An 18,463-nucleotide genomic window follows, 5' to 3' on the forward strand; every position below is an offset into this window, starting at 1 on the left:
CGTGACTCCGCGGTACTGAGACCCCCCCGCGCGGGCGCGCACGGTCCGGGCGCCAGAACCCGAGCTTCCCGCCGCAGCACGCCCCCCGCCGGTGGCCCTCGGAGGGCGCCCGCCCTGCCCCGCGCCGGAGGAACTCCCGCAGGGGCTTCTGGGACTTGTAGTTCTCTCCGCCCTGAGGTCGCACCGACGCGTTTCCTATGCGTCCCTGACAGGCGCCATTGGCTGGGCCCGGCCTAGAGAACCTTGGTTCGTGGTGTGTATCAGTTTCCCGTCGCAGTGACTTGAGCTGAAGACTGCGACCACGTCTGCGTCGAGACCGTGGCCGAAGCACCCGCGGCGGGCGCCGCAAACTCAAAAGGGAGGTCAGAGCCGATGTGACGGCAGATCCGGGAGGTAGAGGCAGCCCGTCTCCCCCGAGCCCCCGGCTGCCGGCTGAGGGGTTAGTGGAGCCTCACGCGCCCAGTCCCTTCAGCTTCAAGGCGGCGGGACGGTCGAGGCTCTTGTAACCTCGCTCCTTCCGGCCCAGACTTGGAGCAGTGTCCTGACCGGATCGCGCGTGTTGGGAAGGCGGGGCGTGGGAGACGCGAGCCCGGGGCTCCGTGAGGGAAGGAGTCTCGGCGGGTGCTGCGGCCCCAGACCCTCCCTCCGTGGGGGGCGGGAGGTTCTCCCCCGCGTGGCGGTGGGAGCGGCGGGAAGACCGCTTCCTTCACGTTCCTTTCCCGTCCGGCAGCCCTCGGGTCCTGCCTCCACCCGCGGGACGCACAGAACCGACCGTGGGGATGGCCACCAGGGTCCGGACGGCGGCCATCTGGGTGAGTAGCGGTTTTTCTCTCCTTTCCGAAAAGCTCTCCCTGAGCCCCGAGATGTCCACATTCCATCTTTGCAGGGTGGGAGTTGGTCGTGACTCCCGCTCCCCCCTCCACCTCCGAGACACTCCTTTAGAGGGTGTTAGACCGTCCAGAAATACTTGTTGTCGTCAGACTTTCAATTTACAACTTTCAGTCTCTTTTCTGCCAATTTCGTACCCTAAACTTTGAGCTCAGCAAAGGTTTACCATTTCTCACCGTCTGTTTCTAAGCTCTTTGGACCTCATTTGGGAAATTAGGGCCTCGTTTATTCCCTTATTCAACAGTTTTTACTGTCTTTGTTTGCTGGACCCTGCGGTAGGTGCTAAGAGTGCAAAGAAAAGTTGTTCCTATCCCTGTTTTGTGAGAGCAGAGACAAGAAACCCTATAGGGACAGTGACAACTTAATAGGTACTCAGAATAGGCTGCAGAAGTGATGAGGTTGTGGAATACAGGTGAGGTTCGGTGGGGTGGAGTCCGGGGCGAGGATCACGAAGGAATTTTTGAGGCGTTTTTGGTGCAAAATGGTGGTTTATTAAAGCAGGGGATCAGGACTCGTGGGCAGAAAGAGCTGCTGCCCCAGGTTGTGAGGGGTGGCTGATTATATACCATGGGATTGGGGGAGGTAAGGAAAAAGGGAGGTTTCAAAGGGATTTTCATGTTAAAGAAGATTCACAAGACACTGGAAGCCTTGGAGGCCTTGCCGTTGTCGAGTTGTTTTTTCCTTTTAGGTAGGCATTACCATGAAGATAGCTGGGAACTTCCTGGATTCCTAGAAGTATCTGTCTATGGGCTGCAGGTTAGAAAGACATTTAGTTGTATTTACATTCCCTTCTGGAAGCTAGGTTACTGATGGAAATGCTTCGTTCTGGTAGACTGCTAAGACATCTGTAAACTGAGGAAGACTCAAGTCTTGCAGGACTGTGGTGTCTATAGGTTAACTGTTCCTTTGTCCTTTAGGGCAGCCAGGTGTGCCTGAGGAATGTCGGCGTACATCCCATGGGGGGGGGGTTGCGGGGTGTCAGCGTCTGCTTTGTCCTCAGCTTGCCTTCTGTTCCCTCATCAGAAGTACATGGGGACACACAGAACGGGGTCAGTTTTGGAGGTAAGGGTCCTCCAAGAAATGCTTGGGTGATTAATAAGACATTCTTCACTGAGGTTTGGAAAGTGAGTGTGAATACGGGACTGAAGGTCAGCCTGGGGAAAGGAAGCAACACGCAAATTTGAGAGGCTTGAAATGACCTAGTCTGTTGGTGAACTTTGATCACTTTAGGGTTGCTGAAATGTAGAGTTTGAAGGTTTGCAGGTGGTGGTGGAATGTATATTAGGAAATAAGACCAGAGCCACGGGCAGAGACCAGATCATAGAGGGGTTTGAGGATTACCTTAAAAACTTGAATTTTATCCTCTAGGGAAGAGAGATTTATTGGAGTGATTTCCCAAAGGACTTTGGTTGGAATAGTCCACAGTAGGCCAGAAAAGACAAGGGTTTAAAGAAACTGTAGTAGCTTTGAGAAAAGAGAGACGGTAAAAGAGGCAGAAGCAAGTCACTGGGATGAAAGGTATTGTAAGAATGTGGTGTGGTGACAGGTGGTAGCTAGGCTTGCGGTGAGCATAGCATAACATATAGACCACTATGTTGTACTCCTAAAACTAATGTAACATTGTGTATCAACTATACCTTAATAAGATAAATAAGTTGGTTCAATATGTAGAAAACATTAATTTAAAAAAGGGTGGGGGGCAGAAGCAACTGGATTTGGTGACTAGTTGGGTGCTGGTTGTGAGGGAGACGAAAGAGCCAGGGATGACTGCTGGAATTCTGCTCTGTGGGCCTGGGTTGGGAGCGGTAGCATTCCCTGAGTCCGGGAAGACTGTCAGAGTTGTTTTTGAGGGGTGGGTGGAGATTTCTGTTTTCTATGAATTGGACCCACAGCTTGTTGGTGGGCAGATGAGTAAGCATGTGTCCCAAGAGAAAGATCTGGACAGGTCACACTGATGAGGTGCGGCCAGATTAGCTCAAGGAGAGTGTGCAGAATGAGAAGAGGACTGCGGATAGTGCTGAGGGAATTGGCAAGGGAGCAGAAAAGGGGCTGGAGACTGAGCCCAGTAGAGATGAGAGAAAAGAAGAGACTTGTGTTTCAGAGTTCAAGAAAAAGAAGCCTCAAAACTGGTTGGCATGTGAGATGTCCCCCAGAGCTCAAGTAACATTAGGTCATAAAAGTTTAAATTGGATTTGTGATGACAGTAGTGGTGGGTGTTGCTGGTAATATTTCCAGAACAGAATGTGAGTGTGTATGTGTGTTAGCAGGGAAAGAAGATGAAGGAGTGGAGTGATGGAAACAGCAGTTGGCTGCAGAAATGGGAATGAGGCAGGACAGTGATGGAGAATTAACGAAGTTGTTCTGTTGCAATGGGAAGAGTTTGAGGAGAATCCAGTAAGGTACCAAATCAGTCTAAAAATCAATAGCTTTCCTACTTATAAATAGTTATGTTTAGGAAATTCAGGGAAATAAATTATTCTATTTACAATGGCAATAAGATAGATAAAATTGCTATAAACCTAAAAAAATGCAGAGGACTTATATAAAGAGAGCTTTCCAGGGGCGCCTGGGTGGCTCAGTCTGGTAAGCATCTGCCTTTGGCTCAGGTCATGATCTTGGGGTCCTGGGATCTAGCCCCACGTTGGGCTCCGTGCTCAGCGGCCAGTCTGCTTTTCCCTGTCCCTCCATAATGTCTCTCACTCTCACTGTCTCTCAAATAAATAAATAAAAAATCTTAAAAAAAATATATAAAGAGAGCTTTCCAGCATCAGTAGTGCTGGTTGACATTTACAGAGTATTTACTATGCTCTAGCCATGGGTGATTGTGAGGGAGAACCAAAGTTCCAGCCACTTTACAAACCGGAATCCTCACAGCAGCCTCATGAGGAAGGCACTAATGTTAGCCCCTTTTGAAAGAAGAGGAAAGTGTGACAAAGGGAGGGTACGGTGTTCTACCAAAGTCACACAGCACATAAATAGAAGACAGAATTCAAACCCCTGCGAGTCGGGCTCCTGGCTCTGAGTTCTTAACATGACAGTATTCACCCTCCCAAGATTAAGAACATCCTAATAGATAGAAACAATACACTTCGGCTTTTGAAATGATTGCTCATTTTTTCATTCTCCAGATATTTATTGAGCACCCACTATGTACCAGGTCCCCTTCCAGGTCCTGGGCGTGTACTGTTGAACAAGACTGACAAACTCTGGGAGAGTTTGCATTCTGGTGAAGGGAGGCAGATGACAAATAATGATGAAGAAACTACTCAGGTAAAAATGAAATGTCAGAGTTGAGTTACACTTAGAATTAAAACTGGCAGGGGCGCCTGGGTGGCTCAGTCGTTAAGTGTCTGCCTTCGGCTCAGGGTGTGATCCTGGCATTCTGGGATCGAGCCCCGCATCAGGCTCCTCCGCTGGGAGTCTGCTTCTTCCTCTCCCACTCCCCCCGCTTGTGTTCCCGCTCTCGCTGGCTGTCTCTTTCAAATAAATAAATAAAACCTTAAAAAAAAAAAGGAATTAAAACTGGTAATGTCGAAGGTTGGGTGATTAGAGAAGGCCCCACTAAAGAGGTGACATTAAGCCAAGGTCTGACTTACAGGAGCAGGCCAGCCTTAGGAAGAGCAGGTGGAAGAATAGCAGGGTGGGAACAGCCAGTGCCAAGGTCATGAGGTGGAAGAGGGTTGGTGCTTTTGTGACAGTGGAGGGAAGGCCAGTGTGGCTGGGGTTGTGGGGTGGGGGGAGGGGAGCAGACACAAGGTGGCCAGAGGCCAGATCAGGCTGAGAAGCTGTAAAGAAGGGACAGCATGAAGTATGTACGTTTTCCAAAGACCCTTCTGGCTGCTGAGTAAAGAATGGGTTGTGATGGACAGTAGCAGACACAGGGAGTGGTAGAAAAGGGCTGGTCGATCAGGTCACCACAGTGGTGCAGACGGGGGGTGGTGGAGGTTTTTTTTCTAGGGCAGTAGAAATGGAGAAACTGGGCAGAACCAGGGCTGTTTGAAAGTAGAGTCTTATTTTCTGAGAACCACGGATCCTTTTCATTTAGCCAGTCGACGTTTTTCAGGGTGACTGAGGTTCTTTAAGTAGTCCTGTGTTTGTTACCATGCCAAGCAAATGTTAATAAGCATCGGCGACGTGTGAGGTTTTGTGCTAAGTCTGATATAGATATTAGTTAATGCCTTTAGTTAGGAGCCAGGTTACGCCACTGGTCAGGGAAGAGTCAGGATTGGAACCTGGGCGCCGTGGCCCTACACCCATTTCCCTGGTCTGAGTACCCTGCTGCCTCAGGATATAGTTTGGGAATTTCTCAGGACACAGATTCTAGCATCCTGGGCCCTAATGGTAGTTAACTGGTGACCTGTGAAGGGTCGCTTTTCAGCTCTTTGGGCCCAGAAAATGAGAAAAGCAGAACCAGTTAAATATGTCGCGGTGCCATGGGCAGAGTAAGTGGGTGGGTGTGGCCCACTCTCTGGGGTATGATAGAGAAGCTGGGCTTCTGTCTGAACACAGATGACCCCACTCAGGGACGGGCTGTGAGCTGAAAGGATATAATGTACAATGTACACCAGAGGGGCCCCTGTCCCCTGACATACATACTGGGCCCGTATTCTGGCTGTCTCCTTACAGGTACCAAGGTGATACTTAGTAACTAGAAGACTGTTGGATGAGTATGAATTCGGAGTAAAAGGAGGTGAGCATCAGAAGGGACATTTCACTGAGGCCTTGTGTGCCCCTAGTTCCCTGTTTCCTCTGCTTATCAGCAGGTTTTGTTTTCTCACTTTCTTTTGTTGTTTGGCTACTTTCTGCCTTTGACACTCCTCCCCCACCCCACTTGTATATGTTACTATAAATTCACTTCCTGTGAATCTCCATTCCGAAGGGCTTGGAAAGACTTTCTATCTTCTCTCCTCCAATAGGAGTTGACCTGTTTGTATCAGCGGACTTCGTCTCCATTGTTCTCCAGTACATGGCAGGGCCTCTGCTCCCATGGACCACTGTCAAACACTGTCACCATCAAGACCTGCTAATACTCATAGTTTGTAGTGCGGGGAGCTGGGGATTCAAAACTGATGTGAGCTGGAGCGTGGGGGAGGGAAGGGAATTCTGCTAGAAAGAGGCCTTTCTGAGAAAGCTTGGCTGGTGTCCTGTGCATACCATATTGTATGTCTGTAGCTTTCCGCAAACTGATCCTCTTGGAGAATTAAAGGTTAAAATGTGGCAGTGTTCATTCATTAATTACTTGTTCAAAACTAACATCCCGGGGCACCTGGGGGGCTCAGTCATTAAGCATCTGCCTTCGGCTCAGGTCATGGTCCTAGCGTTCTGGGATCGAGCCCTGCATCAGGCTCCCTGCTCAGCGGGAGGCCTGCTTCTCCCTCTCCCACTCCCCTTCCTGTGTTTCCTCTCTTGCTGCCTCTCTCTCTCTCTCTGTCAAATAAATAAATAAAATCTTTAAAAAAAAATTAACATCCTCACTAAACACTTGTTTATATATTCCAGGTACTGATTCGCACTGAGGGTACACAGGTCAGAGACAGCCCTGGCCCCAGCCTCTCATGTCTTCCAGGAGGTTCAGAGAAGGGAATAGAGTAGCAGTGCAGACAGCCATGGGATTGGAGCTGAGGCAGAAGGAAGCCCAGGGAATGATGTTTAACACCTTGTATTTTCAAAGGATCCGTAGACCTAGCTGTATGAAGGGAAGGGACAGTGAGGCTCTAGCCAGAAGGGGCTCCTTGTGCATGCAGGTGCTGCCAGCAGTGGGGAGAAAGGCAGTGTCGGGGAGGGCCTGGAATCCAGGGAGAGGGGACCCCAGCGGCTCTGCCCTTAGCTGTCAGCAGCTTGGAGAGGAGAGGAAATGTCATTTGGTGGCTAGTTTGCATTTCAGCCACCGCTCTGTGGCTGACTCAGAGCAGGCTACTTGTTCTCTCCAAACAAGTTTAAAATTTCATTTTCCTGATGAGTTGAGCCTTTAATGATTGTGGATTTTAATTATAGGGATTTTTTAAATTATAGGGATTCTTTTTTGCCCTAAAGTCTATTTTATGTTCATGTAGCTGTTGGAGCTTGCTTTTGGTTAATTGCTTGTTTTACCGTTGTCTTTAGCTTTTGTATCTTTTCTGTCTTTATATTTTAACCTTTTTTTTTTTTAATTTGAGAGAGGTGAGAGAGAGCATGAGAGGGGAAAGGGTCAGAGGGAGAAGCAGACTCCCCACTGAGCAGGGAGCCCGATGTGGGACCTGATCCTGGGACTCCGGGATCATGACCTGAGCCGAAGGCAGTCTCTTAACCAACTGAGCCACCCAGCCGCCCCGTCTGTCTCTATATTTTAGATGTATCTTTTTTTTTTTTTTTTTAGAGATTTTATTTATTCATTTGACAGAGAGAGAGAGAGAGACAGCCAGCGAGAGAGGGAACACAAGCAGGGGGAGTGGGAGAGGAAGAAGCAGGCTCCCAGTGGAGGAGCCCGATGTGGAGCTTGATCCCAGAACGCCGGGATCACGCCCTGAGCCGAAGGCAGACGCTTAATGACTGCGCTACCCAGGCGCCCCTAGATGTATCTTTTTTAAACAGCTTAAGTTTGTTTTTAATCAGTCTGTCAATCCTTTTATTTTAAGTGGAACACTTTGTTTATGATTGATGTAATAATTACTGATACGTCTGGGTTTAAATCTGTCATCTTACTGTGTGCTTTCTGCTTACTTGATCTGGGGTTTTGTTTGTTTGTTTTTGTTTTTTCTTCTTTATTCTTTTTTCTCTCTACAGAGGTTTGGGAATTATACACACTGTTTATTATGTTAACATTTTTTTTTTAAGATTTTATTTATTTATTTGACAGAGAGACAGCCAGTGAGAGAGGGAACACAAGCAGGGGAAGTGGGAGAGGAAGAAGCAGGCTCCCAGCAGAGTAGGGAGCCCGATGTGGGGCTCGATCCCAGGACCCCGGGATCACGCCCTGAGCCAAAGGCAGACGCTTAATGACTGAGCCACCCAGGCGCCCCTTCCTTAACATTTTTTTTTTTAAATTTAATGGCTGCTTTCTGGAAAATTTCCTATAATTTGTCTTTTAATTAACTAAATCTTTCTAATCTGCTATTAAAAATATTTTGGGTAAAAGTTTTTTCCATTTCTTTTTTTTTTTCCCCAGGATTTATTTATTTGAGAGAGAGAGCGAGTGCGCATGCACATGGGGGGGGAGGGACAGAGGGAGAGAGAGAGCATCTCCAGCACACTCCCCACTGAGCGTGGAGCCCTGTGCACGGCTCGATCTCACCATCCTGAGATCATGACCTGAGCTGAAATCAGGGGACGTTTAAGTGCCTGAGCCACCCAGGCGCCCCATCCATTTCTATTAATTCTTTTCCTTTTTCAAATATGCTTTCTAAGTCATTTGTCTAATTCCTGGCCAAATTATAAAGTTTGCCTTATCTCCTTGAATTTAATAAGATGTTTGCTTTGTAATCAGTGGCCATTGATCCCAGTGTCTCTTGTCTTTGCGGGTTTCTTTCTGTTGTTGACTTTCATTAGTTTTATTTATGTGATCTTGTTTTCTGAAAGTTTCGTTATTTTGTGCGCTGATCACTCTACTTGGAAATTCTTTGAAGCGGGTTCCTGAGTGGCTCAGTCGGTTAAGCGACTGACTCTTGATTTCAGGTCAGGTCATGATCTCAGGGTCTTGAGATTGAGCCCCACGTGGGACCCTGTGCTGGGCGTGGAGTCTGCTTGGAATTCTCTCTGTCCCTCTCCTTCTGCCCCTCCCCCTGCTCATGCATGCATACATGCTCTCTCTTTCTCTTAAAAAAAAAAAAAGAAGAAGAAACAAATTCTTTGAAGGAAAAAGATAAGGCATAGGATGAAGGTATCTTACTCCAGATGCCTATAGTTTTGCTCTTTTCCCATCTGCTTTTGAGCATTGCCAAGGACAGATTTATTCCCATTTTATGGGCTGGAAGTAAGCCCCAGGCTGCAGGAGTACAAGAGGCTGGCTTACAGTTGTTTCACTCTTGTCCTGAATTTATATAGGAGTGGCAGGGTACATGCTTAATTCTTTCCCATTAAGTGCCAGGGTTCACTAAAGAGTTGATGCCATAGTTACCTCCATTGGTGACAGCAATGAGTTTTTTGTTTGATTTTTTTCTTTTTGTTAATTTGAATATGATTAAGAAATTCATAAATCTTAATGTGTGCAGTGAGTTTCTATCAGTTGCAGCCCTTATTTTAGAGGGTTGCATTGTCCCAGCTTTGGTCCGAGGGAGCCTCTTTAGCTTGGTCCTGAGCTTTTTTTTTTAAAGATTTTATTTATTTATTTGACAGAGAGAGACAGGCAGTGAGAGAGGGAACACAAGCAGGGGGAGTGGGAGAGGAAGAAGCAGGCTCCCAGCGGAGGAGCCCGATGCGGGGCTCGATCCCAGAACGCCGGGATCACGCCCTGAGCCGAAGGCAGACGCTTAACGACTGAGCCACCCAGGCGCCCTGGTCCTGAGCTCTTTTGAAATGACTCTGTTAGTCTTCGCTGGCTTCCTGGCTTCCTTGCTTTTGGGCCCAACAAGATATTCTAGGTTCATCTGAGTATTTCCCATCCCAAACCTGAAATCAACCTTTCCTCCTGGAAACCTGATACCTTTTAGTAGGTTAATGTGCTCAGAGACCACAATTGAGACTGGAATGTCATTGCTTCTAGGCTGGTTCACTAGGCAGACCTAGGAATCTTTGGAAAGGAAGAAAAATATAGTTCATATTGGTATTTCCAATTCAAATTACAGAGTTTTTACTTTTCTAAAATTCCTAATTACTCTCTTTTTGGTGGAAGTAACCCAAGTGTTCACTGAAAGATGAATGGATAAACAAAATGTCTGTGTGTCTGTGCGCTCAGAGATGCACGAAATGTGATTCAGCCTTAAAAAGAAGTTCCGACACGTGACGCAGATGGATGAACCTTGAGGACATTATCTGTAGTGCAATGAGCTAGTCACAAAACTACTAATACGAGTTTCTCAGAGTTGTCAGAGTCCTAGACCGTAGAGTGACGGTTGTCAGAGATGGGGAGGGGAGGGGAGCGGAGGGGAGAGTGGGGGTTGCTGTTCAGAGGGTGCAGTTTCCATTTTACAGATGAAAAGGCTTCCGGAGATAGATGGTGGTTATGATGCTGTAATGCTGTGAATGTACTTAATTCCACTGAACTGTATATTTAAAAATGCTTAAGATAAGTTTTGTGTTATGTGTATTTTACCAAAATTAAAAATTTTTTAAAAAGATGAACTTTGACTCTTACCTCACACAGTATAAAAAATGAACTCAAAATGAAACATAGACTTAAACGTAAGAGCTAAAGCTATAACACTTCTGGAAGAAAACACACAGGAAGATATTCGTGACCTTGGCTTAGGCCAAAGGTCTTAGATACACCTCCAATACCACAGTCTCCAAAGAAGGAGAAAGCTTATATGTAGATTCTGCTTTTGAAGTTATAAATTGGACTATTACATCAAAATAAAACCTTTTTCACTTTGAAGTCATTTCATTCAGAAAATGAAAAGACAAGTCATAGACTTTGAGTAATATTTTCATTTTTTTTAAGTTTGTTTATTTTTTTAAATAATTTTTTTATTATATTATGTTAGTCACCATACAGTACATCCCTGGTTTTTGATGTAAAGTTCCATGATTCATTATTTGCGTATAACACCCAGTGCACCATGCAATACGTGCCCTCCTTACTACCCATCACCGGCCTATCCCATTCCCCCACCCCCTCCCCTCTGAAGCCCTCGGTTTGTTTCCCAGAGTCCATGTTTTCAAATCCTGTATCTAATACAGGAATGTAGTCAGAACATGTAAAGAACACTTATAACTCGGTATGAAGACAACTCAGTTTAAAAATGGGCAAAGGACTGAGACAGACACTTCACCAGAGAAGACCTATAGGTGGCAAATAAGCACATGAAAGATGCTTACCATCGTTAGTCATTAGGGAAATACAGATTTCATCATAATGAGGTACCACTCTGTACCCAATGGAATGGCTTTAAGCAGAAAGGCAGACAGTGAAAGTAGAGAAATGGGGCCCTTTAGAGACTGATGGTGGGACTATAAAGTGGTATAGTCATTTGAAAAGATTTTGGTAATTTCTTTTAAAAATGATATATAAATCTACCATACAGTGCAGCCATTTGACCTCTAGAAATTTATCCAAGATAGAGGAAAAGATGTTTACATAAAGGCTTGTATGTGTGTGTCCATGGCAGGATTATTCTTAGTAGCTCAAAGCTGTAAGTGCTGATTAACTGGTGAATGTATAGCCCAAACGCAGTACTGCTCAGCAGCACGGGGACTCGAGTGGTCTGTGCTGTAACAAGAGTGACCCTCAAAGGCATTCTGCGAAGCGAAACAAGCCAGACACAGTACATGGTATGATCCCTTGCGTAGGAGCCGTGCAGGAAGGGCAGTGGGTGGCCGGGAGTTGGAGGTGGCCTCCAAGGAGCACACGGAATATCTGAAGCAACAGAAATGTCAGCCCGGACGAAGGTGATTCCCGCAAGCAAGCTTCCATTCTGCATCTCTGGGAGGTCACGAAACGTGTAGAAGCTGAAAGCAGGTGGAGGCCATAGCTTGTTGTTTGTGTAGGGCACTCAGTTTTGGCTTAGTGCAATTACTGAGTGAATGCCCCTTCCTTTTAGTCCTGTCAGTTCCCTTAGTGGTATGAATAACCATAAAATGTATATGAAGAAAGCCACCTAAGTATTTGGGGTGTGAAAGGTATCTGCCGGTACTTATTTTTAGTTCAAGTCTGTTGTGGTGATGGAATGTACTTTGTATTACTTCAGTTGTTTTAATTCATTTAGACTTTTTAAGGTTCAGGAAAAAAAATGATTCCCACAAAGCCATCAATTTAATAAAAGTCATTGAAGTTAAATACTCTTCTTTTACAAAAGTTTCATTGTGGCATAATTGATGTACCATAAAATTCACTCTTAAAATGTACGACTCAGTGGTCTTTAGTATTTAGAGTTGTACACATATCATCACTGATTCTAGAGCATTATCACTCCACTGAGAAACTGTCCCTATCTGCAGTCCCTGCTATTCCCTTTCCCCTTTTTCTTGGCAACCATTAATCTACTTTGTGTTTTTATGGATTTAGGTTATACCTAAATAGAGTTCTACCGTATGTGGTCTTTTATCTCTGGCGTCTTTTGGCGTGATATTTTGAAGGGTTGCTCTGCGTCGGTTTCTGCCTGTCAGTAGTGATGCTAGCGACTAGGAAGGCCTGGGGCACTCACCGGGGCCCGCGTGGTGAGCATCCAGACACTTCCCTGACGGCGGTCAGAGTTGTGGCTGGACTGGTGTTTGAGGTTCTTCCTAGGGTTGCAAGACACACTTAGGCAACAACCATCAGGGAACGTTGGAAAAACAAGGTCCATAACTCACAAGTCCCGGAGGCTACGTAGTCAGCCACACAGCAGGGTCATGGGGACGGAAAGTGTGCACTCAGCCCTGGGGTTCTGCCTGTATTGGGGTTGAGGGTGGAGTGCCTTGTGTTTTGCAGGTTCGCTGTTTATTGGTGAATTTAAAATATAAGGGCGGGAATTAGAGCACAGAAAGGCAGAACCAGCGTCACTCAAGCGGGCAGTTATCTCGGTCACCCAGGGCTTTCCAAAAGGGGGGCTTCATTGGCAGGGGCAGCCTGGTTCTTTGCCTGTTCCTGGAGCTGGCAATGTGTTGGTCCAAGGTCAATGTCTTCAAAATGGATGCTTTGACAATGAAAAGCTTGCTGTCAGGCACTTAAATTACAGTCAAAAGAAGCTAATTGTTGGGCACTTCTACTACGAAAGTTCATCCACATGGCAGCATTTATCAGGACTTAGTTCCTTTATACGGTTGAAGAGCCTTTCATGGATAGACCACATTTTGTTTATCCGTTCATCCACTGATGGACGTTTAGGTTGTTTCCAGTGATGAAATACCCTTACGCACGGTTGTGTACAAGTGCTTAACTTACCCTTGCATCTTTTTTGTCATGCGCTAGGTATTGTGTTTCTATCTTATGAAGTTGTTTATTTTAATTCCAGTGTAGTTAACATGCAGTGCTGTGTTAGTTTCGGGTGTGCAGTGTAATGAGTCAACACTTGCACACATCACTCCGTGCTCCTTGTGATAAGTGTAGGCCTGATCCCCTGCCCCAAGTTCACTCCTCCCCTCTGCTAACCATGGGTTTGTTCTCTGTAGTTAAGAGTCGCTTTCTTGGCTTGTCTCTTTTTTTTCTTCCTTTGTTTGTTTTGTTTCTTAAATTCCACATATGTGAGAAATCATATGGTATTTGTCTTTCTCTGACTGGCTTATTTCACTTAGCGTAATACTCTCGACCTCTGTCCGTGTTTTTGCAAATGGCAAGATTTCATTCTTTTTAATGGCTCAGTAATATTCCTCTGTGTGTGTGTGTGTGTGTGTGTGTGTGTGTACGTGTACATACAACACATCTTTTTTTTTTAAGATTTTATTTATTTGAGAGAGAGAGAGTGAGAGAAAGCATGAGCAGAGGAGAGAGGCAGATGGAGAGGGAGAGGCAGACTTCCTCAGTGAGCATGGAGCCTGATGCGGGCTTGATCCCAGGACTCTGGGATCATGACCTGAGCTGAAGGCAGACGCTCAACCGACTGAGCCACCCAGGTGCCCATACACCACATCTTTATCCATTCATCAATCGATGGACACTTGGGCTGTTTCCATACTTTGACCATTGTAGATAATGCTGCTATAAACTTAGCGATGCATGTGTCCTTTCAAATTAGTGTTTTTGTATTCTTTGGGTAGATACCTAGTAGTGTAATTACTGGATCATAGGGTAATTCTATTTTTCAGTTTTTGAGACCCTCCACACAGTTTTCCAGAGCGGCTGCACCCGTTTGCACTCCCACCAACAGTGCACGAGGGCTCCCCTTTCTGCACATCCTCACCAACACCTGCTGTTTCTTGTCTTGATGATGTGAGCCGTTCTGACTGGTGAGAGGTGCTATGTCATTGTGGTTTTCATCTGCGTTTCCCTGATGCTGAGTGATGTTGAGCATCTTTTCATGTGTCTGTTCGCCATCCGGATGTCGTCTTTGGAGAAATGTCTGTTCATGTCTTCTGCTGTCCCCCCCCCCACCCCCTGTTTTGTTTTTTGGATTATTTGGTTTTTGGGTGTCGAGTTTTATCAGTTCTTTATATATTTTGGGTACTGACCCTTTACTGGCTATGTCATTTGCAAATATCTTGTCCCATTCCATAGGTTGTCTTTTAGTTTTGGTGATTGTTTCCTTCACTGTGCAGAAGCTTTTTATTTTGATAAAGTCCCAGTATTTTATTTTTGCTTTTGTTTTCCTTGCTTCGAGAGACATATTAGAAAAAAGTTGCTATGGCTGATGTTAGAGAAATTACTGCCTGTGTTCTCTTCTAGGATTTTTATGGTTTCACGTCTCACATTTAGGTCTTTCATCCATTTTGAGTTTATTTTTGGTATGGTGTAAGGAAGTGGTCTAGTTTCATTCTTTTGCATGTTGCTGTCCAGTTTTCCCAACACCATTTATTGAAGAGTGCCTTTTTCCCCATTGCATATTCTTGCCTCTTTTGTTGGAGATTAATTGACCGTATAATCTTGGGTTTGCTTTTGGGCTTTCTATCCTTTTCTGTTGATCTCTGTGTCTGTTTTTTGTGCCAGTGCCACACATGGTGATTACTACAGCTTTGGAGTAGAACTCGAAATCTGGAATTGTGATACTTGCAGCTTTGTTTTTCTTTTTTAAGACTGTTTGGCTATTTGGAGTCTTTTGTGGTTCCGTACAAATTGTAGGATTATTTGTTCTAGGTCTGTGAAAAATGTTGTTGGTATGTTGATTGAGATTGCATTAGGTCTGTAGAGGGTTTTGGGTGGTACGGACATGTCAGCAGTATTTGCTCTTCCAGTCCATGAGCGTGGGATACGTTTTCAATTGTGTCATCTTCATTTCATCAGTGTTGTATGGTTTACAGAGTACAAGTTTTTCACCTCCTTTGTTAAGTTTATTCCTAGGTATTTTTTTATTATTTTTGGTGCAATTGTAAATGGTTCGTTTTCTTAATTTCTCTTTCTGCTGCTTTATTATTAGTGTGTAGAAATGCAACGGATTTCTGTACATTGATTTTGTCTGCTGCAACCTTGCTGAATTCATTTATCTGTTCTAGCAGTTTCTTGGTAGCTTCTTTAGAGTTTTCTGTATATTGTATCATGTCATCTGCAAATAGTGAAAGTTTTACTTTTTCCTTACCAATCTGGATGCCTTTTATCCCTTTTTCTTGCCTGTCTGCTGTGGGTAGGACTTTGGTGCTGTGTTGAATAAAAGAGGTGAGGGCGGGCACCCTTGTTCCTGATCTTAGGGGAAAGCTCTCAGTTTTTCCCCATTGAGGATGATGTTAGCTGTGGGTTTTTCAGGTATGGCTTTATTATGTTGAGGTATGTTCCCTCTAAGCCTACTTTGTGGATGGTTTTTTTATCATGAATGTATGTTTTACTCTATGGAATACTTTGTCTGCATCTGTGGAAATGATCATATGGTTTTTATTCTTTCTGTTGTTAGTGTGATCTATCATGCTGATTGAGGATTGATTTGTGAATATTGAACCACCCTTGCAACCCTGGAATAAATCCCACTTAATCATAGTGAATGATTTTTTTAAGGTATTGTTGGATTTGGTTTGCTGATATTTTGGTGAGGATTTTTGCATCTGTGTTCATCGGAGATACTGGCCTGTAGTTCCTGTTATTTGTAGTGTCTTTATTTGGTTTTGGGATCAGGGTAATGCAGGCCTCATAGAATGAATTTGGAAGTTTTCCTTCTTCATTTTTTGGAATAGTTTGAGAAGAGTAGATATTAACTCTTCTTTAAATGTTGGTTGAACTGACCTGTGAAGCTGTCTGGTCCTGGACTTTTGTTTGTTGGGAGTCTTTTGATACTGATTCACTGTCATCACTGGTAATCAGTCTGTTCAAATTCTCTGTTTCTTCCTGATTCAGTTTTGGGAGGTTATATGTCTCTAGGAATTTATCCATTTCTTCTAGGTTGTCCAATTTGTTGACGTATAATCTTTCATAATATTCTCTTATAATCCTTTGTGTTTCTGTGGTATTGGTTATTTCTCCTTTCTTCTCTAATTTTGTTTATTTGAGTCCTCTCTCTCTGTCTCTCTTGATGAGTCTAGCTCAAAGTTTATCAATTTTGTTGATCTTTTCAAAGGACCAGCTCCTGGACTCATTGATCTGTTCTACTGTTTGTTTGTTTTAGTCTCTAGTTCATTTGTTTCAGTTCTAATCTTTATTAATTCTTTCCTTCTACTGGTTTTGGGTTTTGCTTGTTGTTTTTCTAGTTCTTTTAGGTGTATGGTTGGTTGTTTGAGACTTTTCTTGTTTCTTGAAGTGGCCTGTATTGCTATGATCGTCCCAGAGATTTTGGACTGTTGTGTTTTCATTTTCATTTTTCTCCATGTATTTTCTTGATTTTCTCTCTTGTTTCTTGGGTGACATATTCATTGTTTGGTAGTATGTTATTTAACCTCCATGTTTTTGTGTTTTTTCCAGATCTTTTTCTTGTGGTTGATTTTTCATAGCATTGTGGTCAGAAAAGATGCATGGAACGACTTCAGTCTTTTTGAATTGGTTGAAATTTGTTTTGTGGCCTAATATGTGTTCTATTCTGGAGAATGTTCCATGTGTATTTGAAAAGAATGTGTATTCTGCTGTTTTATGATGGAATGCTCTGATATATCTGTTAAATCCAGATATCTTGGTTCTTAATAGTAGTAATATAACTGTCCTCTCCTATGGTGTACATAAAATGGTTTTAAAATTGTAATTTGTTGGGGCGCCTGGGTGGCACAGTGGTTAAGCGTCTGCCTTCGGCTCAGGGCGTGATCCCGGCGTTGTGGGATCGAGCCCCACATCAGGCTCCTCTGCTATGAGCCTGCTTCTTCCTCTCCCACTCCCCCTGCTTGTGTTCCCTCTCTGGCTGGCTGTCTCTCTCTGTCGAATAAATAAATAAAATCTTTAAAAAAAAAAAAATAAAATAAAATTGTAATTTGTTTTCACTAACGAGGATACTGAATGAAGTTCAGTATGTCTTTGTAGCTCATTTTATCCAAAGATCGGTTAGAAAAATTATTCTCTTGTAGTTTTGTTTCCACTTTGTTAAATGTATATATTTGCTGACATTTATTTGCAACTTTAGGGATTGCCCTTCCTCTTTTTGATCATGTAAGATATTTATACATGATTCAAACGTAGAAACTGACTTGCTTCCATCCCTTCTGCCCTGTTCTTTCCCTCCTGCAGAAGTCACCATTTATACTGTTCCTAGTTCATCATCTCAGTGATTCTTTTGGAGATAGAAGCAAACTCACAGCTAAGTGCTAAGCCTTGTCAGGAAGCCCTTGTTTCTGCCTCTAGCCCTGTGCTTCCTAGAGTTCAACATGCCTTGTCTCCTAATGTATTTCTCTCACTGGAATAAGATCTGAATGATTCCCTCTTACTGTCTAGTAGCCTTTCTCCCTTCTCTGTCCTTTCCCTCTAGTTGTCTGGATCTCTCCTCTCTTCTCCCCTCCTCTTCCCTTTTCTCTTTTTCTCTCCCCTCCCCTCCCCTCTCCTGTCTCTTTCTCTCTATCTCTCTCTCATTCCTCTCACTACCTTAATCTTCTGTGCTGAGCGATTTGGGCATTATTTTTAGCACTTTTCCGTCAGAGCAAAGATCTTTGTGTCTGGAAAGGACTGTTTGCGAGTTATTTTCTGATTCCCTGTTCTTAGGTGGCCACAGTGCTGTCAGGTCACTTAGTGACTTTGGGATTGTTCTCCCGTTGGGGGCACACATTATTGGTGACTTTGGGGATCTGCAGTGTGTGACCCATCAGAATCTTCCCTCATTGCTCACTCTTCTCTCCTGTGATCTGTCCCCTGCTCTGGGGTCACCTCTGCATATATCTTGATGTTTGTAAGGAGACCGTGTCACCTAGACTGTGTTGGTTTGGTGTAGATATCTGTGGGCTTTTTCTTGTACCATTGTGATTGGTGTGGTTTGCATTCATTGCGAGTTCTTGGAAGATTAAAAACTGCACTGCTACCTGATGCCACCCTACTCCCAATGTTCTCACCGCAGCAAAAAGTAAGACTCCGTGAAACTGAGTAAGTGAATTGTTGATGGACATCCAAATAGCGAGGGAAGAAATTCTAACTCAGTCTGGCTCATTTTAAATCTAGTGGAATTCTGGTCATTAAAGCAAATTTGCTCTTGTGTCCACAGGTTCCACCTCTCCAGGAACAAGAGAGTTCATGCAGCAGAGCCAGAGAGCCGCAAGGTCAGGAATCCATCCTGGGTCAAGGGACCCCTGACCACAGGCCTCTCCCCGGAGGACCCTGGCAAGGACACAAGAATCACAGGACAGAGCGGGTTCTAGAGTGGCTGTTTATTTCCCAGGAGCAGCCCAAAATGACCCAGTCTCGGGTGAGTTGTTTGCTTGTTTATTCCTGCTGCTTTTCTTCAGTACTTCTCTTTCTCTCTCTCTCTCTCTCTCTCTCTCT

General features: G+C 44.6%; 1 protein-coding gene across 14 annotated transcripts in view; it reads left to right on the forward strand.

The window, feature by feature from the left end:
- Positions 1 to 192: 192 nt before the first annotated feature.
- The window catches only part of ZNF268 (zinc finger protein 268), a 38,730-nt gene continuing 20,459 nt past the window's right edge, over positions 193 to 18,463 (forward strand). Inside the window, exons 1-5 of one of the 14 annotated variants that reach the window (XR_005831785.1) lie at positions 193 to 439; positions 731 to 812; positions 4,017 to 4,158; positions 5,515 to 5,578; positions 5,805 to 6,105. Coding sequence is in view for 4 of the 14 variants with exons in the window: in XM_040620091.1 (XP_040476025.1) it covers positions 780 to 812; positions 18,186 to 18,386 (234 nt within the window). In the remaining 10 variants the exon portion in view is untranslated. Of the gene's footprint in view, positions 813 to 1,883; positions 3,288 to 4,016; positions 4,159 to 5,514; positions 5,579 to 5,804; positions 6,106 to 18,185; positions 18,387 to 18,463 lie in introns of those variants that run through there. The other 13 variants (XR_005831786.1, XR_005831787.1, XR_005831788.1 and 10 more) reach the window with 13 other exon arrangements.

The sequence above is a fragment of the Ursus maritimus genome, unplaced genomic scaffold (assembly GCF_017311325.1).
Source record: "Ursus maritimus isolate PB19 unplaced genomic scaffold, ASM1731132v1 scaffold_33, whole genome shotgun sequence".
Lineage (NCBI taxonomy): Eukaryota > Metazoa > Chordata > Mammalia > Carnivora > Ursidae > Ursus > Ursus maritimus.